The 12,699-nt window shown below is 27.7% G+C and overlaps 1 protein-coding gene across 1 annotated transcript; it reads right to left on the bottom strand.

The window, feature by feature from the left end:
• Nucleotides 1-3,729: 3,729 nt before the first annotated feature.
• LOC127254806 (2-hydroxyisoflavanone dehydratase-like) lies at nt 3,730-5,039 on the bottom strand. The gene has a single exon (XM_051280099.1). The coding sequence runs from the start codon at nt 5,029-5,031 to the stop codon at nt 3,982-3,984; it is 1,050 nt and encodes a 349-aa protein (XP_051136056.1). The 5' UTR covers nt 5,032-5,039; the 3' UTR covers nt 3,730-3,981.
• Between the last annotated feature and the right edge of the window lie 7,660 nt (nt 5,040-12,699).

Raw genomic sequence — 12,699 nt, 5'->3', positions numbered from 1 at the left:
TTAATCGTTGGTATCAACACCTTTCAAGGACCACTACTACTATATTAATGCACCCAATATAACATGTCGATTATTTGTTGAAAGTTGTAAAGTGTGTGAATGTTCATAAATTAAAAAAATATATATGATTGTGTGTTTGTTTTCTGAAATGATTTGAATGTGTATTTTTTTTTTTTATATATATGTATAAGATATAAAAAGTTGTGTAGATAATATAAAAATAATGAATGTATGTAAGTATATTAATTTTTTGAAAAAATATATTGGTTTTATTGAGATAAAGAATGTGATGCATGGACATATATTTTGTGTAGAATTCAATGGTAGCATGTGCATTGTGGACTATTTTTATATAATGTTAGTTAAGTTGTTTTTATATTATATTTATATATCTATATATTTATTTATATTTCATGTTTTCTGTCAATAATGTGTGATGTGACTATAGTTCTGATAATGCATAAATATAGATAAATTATAAAATATAATTAATGTTATGGATAGTTTTCCACTCATTTTGTTATGTTATTGAGATTGCGATTGAGTGATTAAAGGCGTGTCGAAGAACCAATCATCTATAAAAAGGGGGCAAGGCATGAGATGTGATATCACAATTTACACTCACATTTCATAGTTTGAAGGATTGGGCGAGGAATTTGAGAGGAAGCGTATCGGGAGATCATCGTTATCTTTATCTTATTGTTTTCTTTTATTTTGAGCATGAGTAGCTAGTTTTCTTTATTCTAGTCCAATGTTAAATTTAGATTTCAGATTTAAATTTGTGAGATTATGTTTTGAATTAAATTGCATCTTGTTTATGAAATTGATATTTATGCAATGTCTGTGATTCATAACAATTGTGTGCCAATTGAATATTTGCATCTGTAATTGTGCACTTGTTTGATAAAATGGTAAATAGGTTGACAAACTTAACCTAGGAATTGCATAATCAAATAATTTAATCTTTTCGCAATTGATTGAATATTTGAATTGAGTTTTTCTCGGGCTATTTTCAATTGAGGAAATTAATTTATGGTCGTACCTAGATTATTTCTTTGATTAGGGATGCGGTAAATCGGTCGTACCATTGCTGCCAATAAAGTAAGAAAAAATTGGGCGTAATGTTTGTATCTAATGCCTATAACCAATTATCAATTGAATAACGAGATTATTTAAAATCAATGATCGAATCTTTAATCCGGTTTCTTGTTCACTCATTGGGCTAGAAGTTTAATCGTTTTGAAATCTAGATTTTATCGTTTATCTTAATTATCTTAGTGAATTGCTAATCTATCCCCCAATATTTGAAATTGTGACAAAACATAAATTAAACTTTGTAGTCCCTGTGGATCGACCTCGACACCACTTGCTACGGGGAAATTGTGAGAGTATTTTTATTGGAAGCACCGAGGCTACCAAGTTCTGATTAAAATAATTAATTCAATAATACAACAAAATTAAATCGTAATCTTGTTGTGGATTCGCTTTAATTAATTCATCTAGCTACAAAATTTTAAATGGTAAGATGTTGCTTTATTGAGTATTTTTAATGCATGATATAATGTAGACAACACTTAGGGTACTAACTTGATCGAATAAATATCGTACTGATTTGATCAAGTCGACATATATACTAATTGCTGCTGTTGGCATCAACTATAAGACAAATAACAGAGTGTTGTGCTATATAGAAAGATGTGTCGTGCATTGTGTTGTAATGTATATATATATATGTTTATTGTATTAAAAATCAATAACATATTGTATTGTTTGTTGTATAATTATGTGTCATTATTTTTGTGTTGTTTGCTTAATATATTTGTGCTAATAAAGTTAAATCAACAACGTGTTGATTTAATTTAGTTAATTTTAAATCGGATCATTTCATGTAATTTCACTAGCTAGTAGGCGTGGTTTGGATGGGGTTATGAACAAAGATTTTTTACTATTGATTTTTCCTAAATTACTATTAAACCAAATTTCTATGTTTTTATTTTGTGTAAAGTGTTTTTTAATCTCGTATCTAACCATTTTTTTTTTTTAATTTTAGGGCTTTAAGTGCACTATGCCTGAAAATTGTCTCGTAATTAACATTTTTCTGGTAAAATGGTTATCCGGTGCTGGATTCGTCACGCTGGCCCGTTGTTGCTGACGCGAATGACATGTCATCGCCACATAAATGCCACTTAAAGCTCTAAAATAATAAATGAGTCGGATACTAAACTAAAAAAGCAGTTTACCTTTTTTTATATTATAATAAAAATAAAATTTATATTCAATTCAAAACATAATAATAATAATAACTATTTATATCACATCATTATTAAAATAAAAAATGTTAGAAAATAAAAAATGTTAGTATTCAAAATTCAATCCTAAGTATACTCTATGAATATATAATGAGCACCGGATAGAAAATCGTCTACATAAAATATATATACCTAGGTTTGTCCACTTAGTATTTTTGAATGACATTAATTTTTATATTAAATATAGAGAATCTTATAAACAGTAATATAAAAAGGAAATAACATTTTGCATTAAATTGTTGATTTCGTTTTATAAATAAATAAAATATATGTATTATATATATTATGTTAATATAAATATATATTGTATTTTTTTAATATTTATAAGGAATTATACCAAAATAAATATTGATGAACAAACCTATTATTTTCCACTCAATAATACAACTCATCAACATTAAAGCAATACATACCGCAAAAGATAAATAAATAAACTAATAAAAGTAATAAATAGAAATAATATACATTTATTTTGGGTATGTTTTTCATTTACTTATTTATTTTATTACGAGACTTCGTTGTTTCTAATAAAGTATACGTATTTTCAATAAAATAGTCATATTTAATCATAATTTTACCTAAAAACAACGAAAATCATATCTCATAATCAAACTGATCGTCAAATGCGGAAAACTTGTGCCTTTATTTATATACATATACATATATATATATATATTTTAATTTAGAATTATTTATCAATAAAAACATTTTTTTATAAATAAAATCATATTAAATACTCCTTTCCTCTTGTTAAATAAAAATATTTATCCAGTCAAAAGAAATACAGAAACAAGAGAGTTTCAAGTGAATTATATTATATATATGATCGATGTCATATGTTATTAAATTAATTATGTTAATTTATAAAACCGAACATGTTAAATAAAAAATGTGTCATTTATTTTGGGGACGATATTTATTTTCTTCACAAACTTCATATAAATAATCAACTTTTATTATTTTTAACAACTCATGTTTCTTTTTATTTTATCTTATTTTTTTTGGACTCCATATTTTCTAATGTATATATATGTATATATATATATATACTTTATCATAAGAATCATATTAAATATAATTTAAAAACACAAAATTCTAACCTAAAAAACCTAATTCAAATTATATATATATATATTTGCTATACATAGTAAGAGAATTGCATGTAGATATTATAATTAATTATTTTCTATTTTGAAAATGTTGGAAGGTATTTGGGATATACTAAAAAAAACAAATGTTGCAGAGTGTTTAGGGAGAGAATATTATTTTATGCAGTGTTGAGAGTTTAGAAGTAGATAGCATTACCATAATGTCATTTCGAGAATATTATTTTATGCAGTGTTGAGAGTTTAGAAGTAGATAGCATTACCATAATGTCATTTCATTCAAAATAATAATAATAATAATATAATCAAATAAATTCATCTAAAACACACATTTTATTCCTTATAACTTCACAACAACACACAAAACAAACATCAACGAAAACACAATCATCCATCACTATTACACATCCACAAATATATTATACGCTCACGTACGAGCTCGAGCTTGTTAATTCTATAGACGCGGCCTAAATGGCATTACAGACGGACGAGCTCGAGCTTGTTAATTTTACAGACGTGGCATTACAGACGGACGAGCTCGAGCTTGTTAATTTTACGGACGCCGCCTAAATGGCATTGCCGGAGCTAATAAATGAAACGACGACATCCAACATCCTCCGAGCCTTATCCTTGTCCGGGTTTAGTATATCAAACACATGTCCCTCGCCCGGGACCTCGTAAAATTGAATCGATCCACCCCACCTACTCTTCCTTAACGTGTCCACGTAAAGAATTCCGCGGTCGCGAAGGATATCTTCCCCCCCGACATACAGAAGCAACTTCGTCGCACGTAGCCTATGTATATTCGGATCGAGGCTTGGATTTATTGCCGGGAAGTCGAATGTGGCCGGGACATTTGGGTACACAAGCAACCATAAGTTGTTCCTAAACACAACCTCGTCGTACCTCTTCTCCTCTCCGCCAATCCGAGTACTTCCCCAAAAATTCGGGGAATTCAAAAATAGACCTTGTACAAAAATCCGGCTTGCCCTCTCTATTCCGGCGCGCAAAACCGTATTGTGCGCGATATTGCCTCCGGCGCTATCCCCGCCTACATAAGCCCTATTGAAATCCCCATAGTCTCGCAACCACGGCTCGGGCCCTCGCCCACCGTGCGACTGGGCGTGGGCAAACACCCACTTTAACGCGACCCATGCGTCGTTGTACGCAATCGGTTGCCTGAATTCGGGGGCCAACCGGTAACCCACTGACACGGCGACGACATTGGCTCTGGCTACGACGGAACTGACGTAGTTTGTGTATGTCGACGAGGAGGGACTGCCGGTTGTGAACCCGCCGCCGTGGTAGTAGATGAGGACGGGGAGCAACCTCCCTGGCTGACGGATCACCGTCGGCAAGAAGATCCGGGCGGAGACGTTACGGTCTTCATCGATGATCACGTCTTTGTATCGAACTCCCCTCTGTGGATCGCCGTTCGGCGCCGGCTCGACAAAGTCCTCAGGGAAGAATCGGACGATGGATCCGTTCTTATAGACTCGAACGGCGGGGAAAACGTCTTGTAATATGTCTAGACACTCGACATTTTCGAAGCGAGCTGAGCATGAAATTATACAAGTGAATAGGAGAAATGTTGTTAAGATTAGGGTTTTTGCCATACATAGGGTTTTCTTGTGTGAATGTGTACAGAAAGAAATGTATGTCTATTTATAGATACGTACGAGACTTTGTGTCTGGGAAAAATGTTTTCATTTGATTCAATTTAAATTTTACTAACGACAACGATTGTCCTCTTTTGAATCTTACTTTTAGGGTGTGTTTGTGCGCGGGTTTGGATTTTGCTTTGAATAGTAACAAATTTGAATTGAAGTAGTGGTATGATGTGATATAAATAAGTATTGATGTAATGTTTTGAATGTAAATTAATTATAATACTATCTTCGTCCTCCTCTAAGGATCCCATTTACTTTTTTGTGTATTGATATTTGAATATTAATTATTATGTCCAAATATAATAAAAATTTAAAAAAAATTGCATAAATACTTCCATTAGTAACTTATAATACTAATAAAAGGAAATTTGTACAAAAAATTATATAAATATAAGAATATTTTTAATATTAAGTGCAAAAGATAAATGTGATCCTTGGAGGTGGACGGAGGGAGTGTAAAAATTAAAAAATAAGCATTTGATTTGATGTTTTTGCGAGGAAAAATTTATATGAATAGTGTAAATTCTTCCAAATCTTTCAAACAAACACACCCTTACTCGTTTTTTTTACCCAACTATCAGCAGAGGCAAGACATCGGAAATAAGGGTTTTATTTAAGATAGATTATTTTCTTTTACTTTCAGTTTTTAAATTTAAATTTTGCGATAAAAAATTGAGTTAATATATATGACGGCAATTAAGATACAAATAAAGACAAATAGCACATGGTGTTATATATATTATAAAGTGTTTTTAAAACATGTATTATATATATTGTTAATTCATTTACCATATTATTCAATTTTTTTTTTTTTTTTTTTTTTTTTTTTTTTTGTATATAGGATAATATCATTTGTAACATGTAGATTTAACATTTACATTAAAATATGAAATACTCCAAATGGTTTGCTACTTACGCTTTTATAAAAATAAAGAATATGCGCGGGATGCGATCCTTAATAGTTCACCGTTGGCGGAAGCCAATGTCCCGGGGTCCCGGGGACTCATTCTGACTGAAACAAGGGGCGGGTCTTTACCAACTGAAAAAATATTCGGCTGAAAAAGGCTCCTATGCGAGCTTTATTGAAAAGGCCCCTTACTCAGCCTAAACACTATGTAATATTTTGTGTCATCTCCAAACACTCTACAATATTTTTAAATAAAAAATAATTAAATATACTCCTTCCGTCTCATAATAAGGTATTCATTTACCTTCTGCGTTATTGTACTTAACGTTAAAAATATCTTTATATTTGTATAATTTTTTATACAAATATCATTATATTAGTATTATAAGACACTAATAGAAATATTTTTACAATTTTTCATTGATTTGTATTACGTTTTGATATAATAATTAATATCCAAAGATCAACATGCAAAAATTAAATGAATACTTAATTATGAGACCGAGGGAGTATTTAATCTCTAAGCACGCATTTTATCCTATCACAATAGTAAACAAAAATAAATATATATATTTTTTCTCTTGTTACCTAATTCTTAAATTACCCTATTTAATACTATTTATCTAAATTCTCGAGAAAATAATATATTAATTTTTTTTTATAATTACTTTCAAAATTTAATATTTAGAAAACATATTTAAACTCGTCCAAAATTATCTATAACCTATACTCCATTATAGATAAATTATTAGAAAATAATTAAAAACATTTAAACTTAGTCCCAAATTATCTATAACCTATACTGCATTATAGATAAATTATTTTAAAATAATTAAAATTATTTAAACTCGTCTAAAATTATCTATAACCTATACTCCATTATTGATAAATTATTTTAAAATAATTAAAAATATATAAAAATTCTTAATTATTTCTTTTTCTCTATCGGAGTGGTGTCTGCCATTGACCACTATGCAACTTATTAAAAAATAGTCCCATAACGGATGACTAGATGGTGTAGGCGTTGGACTTGTGACCGTGTGGTTATGGGTTCAAGCCCCCGATGCCTCAGATTACCTGCCACACATGATTCGCCTAGTATGACTTTTCCGTCGGAGTTTATCCAGTACGCACTTTCGGTAACAGCTGCGAGTTCCCACGTCATAAAAAAGTAGCTTACTATTTTAATATAAATTATATAAAAATGTATGGGGAAGGTTTATACTTTCAACAAGCATATCATGTAGGTATCATAAGATAACTATAAACTAATTTAATAACTGTACAGTGATATTATGAAAATAAAATATCTTGTATTTTTACATGCATATTTAATAATATAAAATAAAACATACATGGATAATATTTTAATAAAATATATTATTGACTAATCATATATCAATATTATAATTTTAAATTTATTCAATAAATTCATTTTTGTATAAATCATGTGAAGAGTTCATGTATTTATACATAAATTAAAATTTTGATGAAATTATGCATATATATTGAAAATTATGGGTATTTTTACTTTTAAAATTTTGGTACTTATTTTACTATTTTAATTATTTTTTTCAAAAAATATGAAATTAAATATTTATATATATATATATATTATATTATACTAAAATATTAACTATGTCCCATAAATACTTTGATTACTGACATCTATTTAAAGAAATATAATAGTAGGATATTATATTATTTTATTATTTTTACGTGAGTGATTGTGTTAATATTTTTAAAATAAAAATTAATACTAAATTTTTTTATTTAACAAGTTTATATTTATATTTTGTATTATTGTATTTAATATTAAAAATATATTTATATTTGTATAATTTATTATACAAATGTGATTATATTTATATTATAAGATATTAATAAAATATTTTTATTATTTTTTAATTTATATTATATTTTTATATAATTAATATTCAAATATTAATATGTAAAAACTAAATATCAACTTTGTTGCTGCGACGGAGGGAGTATACGAATAAAAAAAGTTTAGAAGGTGTATTAACTACAATAAAAAATTATTTTTGTAATAAAATATTTTTGTCTCTAATTTTACTTTTTCCGTTACTAATGACATTAGAGACGGAATTATGAATGAAATTACGATAGCTACGTGAACTTTATGGACGAAATTCCGTTATAAATATATTATTTTTTTTATAGTGATTTAAATATTATAAATATTATTTTCTTAATAAAATATATATAATATTGATATCATTTTGTAAAAAAGAAAATTATATAATACAACTAAATAAAAATATTTTTAATTATTTATGATCAACATAAACTAATGTTATAAAAATATATATAAAAGTATTTTGTTTATTGAAGAGATATAGAAATAAAAGAGTTTTGAGTGGTCCTATATAAAAATTTAATTAAGTTGATTCATGCGTCAACTATTGTATCATCGAAGGGAGTATAATTTTATATTAAAAATATCACGTCAATATATATTTATTGCACAATAAATAATTATTTTAATTTAAAATTTTATTATTAAAAACTCAAATCCACAAATAAACACACCTATAATTTCAATTAAATATTTAATAATTTATATTGAAATCAGTGCCGTACACATATATTTCGATCTACTTAAATAATAAGTCAAATCCATGTATGTAAGTAGCAAAGTTTAAAAAATAATAATAATAATAATAATAATAAAATAATAATAAATAATTCCCTTTGTAAGATATTGATCTATATATATATTTATTTATATATATATTACCAGTGACTGAACTAGAATATTAACAGCGGGGACAAAATTTTTAAATTTATAAAATAAATTTTTTATTTGTAAGATAATACTACTACCATCCACTTAATAATTTTATATTTACTTTTTGCATATTAATATTAAATATTAATTATTACATCAAATATAGTCCAAATAAAAAAAAACAATCTTTTTTTATTAATAAATATTGATATATTATATTTTGGAAGAAAAAAAAAAACTAATGCACTTTCTTATTAAAAAAAAAATCAACAAGTTAATGTTTTTATTATTTTATTATTTATTTTAAATATTTTCTATAGATTATATATATATTATTTTTTTAAAAATAAAAAAATTTAATAAAATAGGGTAAAAGTGGAGTTGGGGAGCCCACCCTGCCCCTTAATAGGTCCGCCACTATATATTACCATAAGTTATTGTCAAATTTAGGGTACTTAAATAAATAAATAAGGTAAGCGTTTGTATCGATCAAGTTTTTACTATCCAAGTCATCTATGTGTTCGTTTGGCAAACTTTCCAATATTTTTATTATTCAGCATTTTTTATTTTTTTAAAAAAATCAAATTAAGTATCTATTTCTTATTTTATTATATTAAAAATGAATTTTATATTCAATATATCACATCAATAACTATTTATATCACATCATACCATTACTCTAATTCAAAATTTGTATTATTTAAATTATAACTTAAAATCCAAATCTCCAAACAAACACATCCTTATAGGATCTAAATCTGAAAATATATTGACTTTCTCCTTTGTCTATTTATGTTTCCAACTTAACTTTTGTATGATTTATCAAAACTTTGTTATGTAAAAAATCATGGACAACTTTATTATTCAGTTAAAATATAATATACAATTTTTAAATATCTATTTTCATTTATTATTCTTACAAATAATTTTAAACATAAAATATACCTAAATGCAACTAATTTGGGTTCTTATTATTTTTTTATGACGTGAGAACTCGCAGCCGCTATCCAAAAGTGCGCACTGGGTAAATCCCGACTGAACCTAATACCCTGCAAACCAAGCCCGACAAGCAAGTCATACTAGGCAAACAATGTGTGTCAGGTGACCTGAAGCGTCAGAGGTAATTTGGGTTCTTATTATTGATCAAACATCCTAATGTCCTAAGTTAATCACAATAGGGTTTAAAAACTTCTAATGAATGATATATGTAAGTTCAACAACATCCCAATTTTATAACATCAGTCCGATCGATATAAAATTTAATCATATGATTTATATTGACTGAGAATAGTTTAGAAATAAAACAATAATAATAGTAATTGTTAGAATAAAGGGAATAAACTGAATTTCTCGAATTATAGTTAGGGTACAATGTCATATATATATATAAAAGATATATATTGGGCCGGGATATATAAATATATAACTAAGAATATACAATATAAATCAACATCCCCTCAAACTCAAGGTGGAACGGTGGAACCCAACTTGAGTTTGCTCAAGAATGACTGAAAATAGCCGGGAAGACGAGGCTTGGTGAAGCCGTTGGCAGTCTGACCAGCAAAATAAATGGGAGACAAGAATATGTTGTCATGAGCAACGTGATAACGTATAAGGTGACAATCGATCTCAATGTGCTTCGTAAGCTCGTAGAAAACATCATTCATCGAAATTTTCATGGCGCTATGATTGTCGCAATGAATAATAGTAGCAGAAGACTGAGGTACACTGAGATCAGCCAGCAGCCAGCGAAGCCATAGAAGCTCGGCAGTGGTGTCGGCAAGAGCTCTATATTCGGACTCCGCACATATAACACTCTTAAGTATACAGATTCTTCCTTTCTTCGTTTTCTCTCCGATCAGGGTACCGTTGTCCAGCGTTCCTATCCGTACACCTTTCCACAAAATGGTCGTGCCGAATGTAAACACCGTTATATCGTCGATACAATTCGTAGCCTTCTTTTATCTGCCTCTTGTCCGGATTGGTTTTGGGGGAAGCCGCGCTTACTACTGTCTACACTATAAATCGTCTCCCTTCCTCTGTCATGGGTAATGTCAGTCCATTTGAAAGACTATTTAATCGAGCTCTGATTATAGTCTTCTTCGTCCCTTCGGTTGTGTCAGTTTCGTTCTTCTTCCTCCCCATGAGCGTACTAAGTTAGAACCGCGAGCGCGTCTATGTTGTTTACTGGGATACGGGGTTGAGCATACGGATTATCGTTATTGGGATCCTATTTTCAATATATTACGTATTTCTCGTCATGTCATATTTTGGGAGCATACTAAGTTTTCGTCCTTATCTCACTTTCGAGTTCCTTTAGATCGGTCGTCTCCCTTCTTTAAGATGTTAGGAGAAGTTGTTTTAAAATTTATTTTCGAAATAAAAATTTACCGAGGTTCAAAGTTTTGTAAATGTAATCTTCATTACCAGCAATTTAGGATATGTCAAATTTTCTTCAATTCGATTTATAGTGTTGTACAATTCCAATCTTTTTGAAACAATTTTATTCGATTAATTGATTTTGATAGAATAATAATTTTCTTATTTTGTGTGTAATGATAAATAATACCTAATGAAAAATAATCTGTACAATTATATTTTTTCTATATTTGTAATGGTTATTCGGTCAGGATTTGTTCACCATGATGTTGAATTTTTATTTTTATTTATATATATATATATATATGGTTGTGATTGCATATAGGGGCTATAATGTCCAACTCTATTAATTATGATAGTTATAATTTTCTTAAATTTAAAAATTCAATAGATAATTATGTGCATACACATTTATATCATAAAATAATATTATATTTACTTTCAGATGAGACATCGGCACTAAAATCTTCTCCGACAGATTTGACGAGTTGAATATTGAGCAGTATGTTTACTGTTGGGATATTTCAAATCTATACATAATTTGAATTTGTATAAAAGGGTATTTTTTGGACACCATTTTCAATAACTATTAATAGTATTTTCAATTGTTGTAGACAAAATTTATGTGTTCTAATTATAATTTATTGGGCTGCTATCATTATCATCTACGTATCTAATATGTATATTTTTTTTTCTTTTTTTTTTTTATGTTGAAAATAATGTAAATATTGTAAAAATCAATAGTTATTGGAATTACCCTGAAAATACGAGTCCAAATTCATGAGATATTTTTAATATCGCATTAGTACATATTAATATGATATATAAAAAATATTTTAATAGTAAATTATGTAATCACATATAACAAAATATAATTATAATTTTAGCGCAATATGTTCTGATTTTAGCACTATAGTATAATAAAAAAATTATATAACACGTCACAATCACTACAAGAAAAAATTATTTTTGTAACAAAACTTTTTTGTCTCTAAATTTACTTTTTCCGTTACTAATGACATTAGAGACGGAATTAGGAATGGAATTACGTTAGCTATCTGAATTTTAAGGACGGAATTCTGTTACAAATATATTATTTTTTTGTAGTGAATATAAAACTCACACAACAAATGTTAATATAAAATATAACATAGAAATATTATATAATTGTATATAGCACAATATATATTGATTTAACCACGAAATATAATCCACACAACACAAATTTCTATATTACACAATATATGCTATTTATCTTACAATGATTTACTAAATGTTTCACGTTAATGTGATAACTTGGTAATATGTTATACGCCCTGAGATGATTTGTTAATTATTTAAGTTAATTTTCTAATTTGATCAAAATCAACACACTGCTAATTTACTAATGTTACACAATGTTACACATAAAATATGAATATTGCACATGTATTTATTACACATAGCACATATTGCGTGTAATAAAAACATATTTGTTCATAATTACAATATAGAATATATAAGAGTATGTTATGTGCTAAAATTAACTATTTCATGTGTTGTTTGAGACTATATCATATGATATTAGTTCATGTGC

The sequence above is a fragment of the Andrographis paniculata genome, unplaced genomic scaffold, assembly GCF_009805555.1.
Source record: "Andrographis paniculata isolate CXL003 unplaced genomic scaffold, ASM980555v1 Contig12END, whole genome shotgun sequence".
In the NCBI taxonomy this organism is placed as follows: domain Eukaryota; kingdom Viridiplantae; phylum Streptophyta; class Magnoliopsida; order Lamiales; family Acanthaceae; genus Andrographis; species Andrographis paniculata.
Note: the sequence above shows the minus strand (reverse complement) of the source record. Positions and strands in the feature narration are given on the sequence as shown.

What these genes read in the sequence shown, in the direction of transcription:
- LOC127254806 (XM_051280099.1), bottom strand. Translation starts at nt 5,031, where the DNA reads ATGGCAAAAACCCTAATCTTAACAACATTTCTCCTATTCACTTGTATA.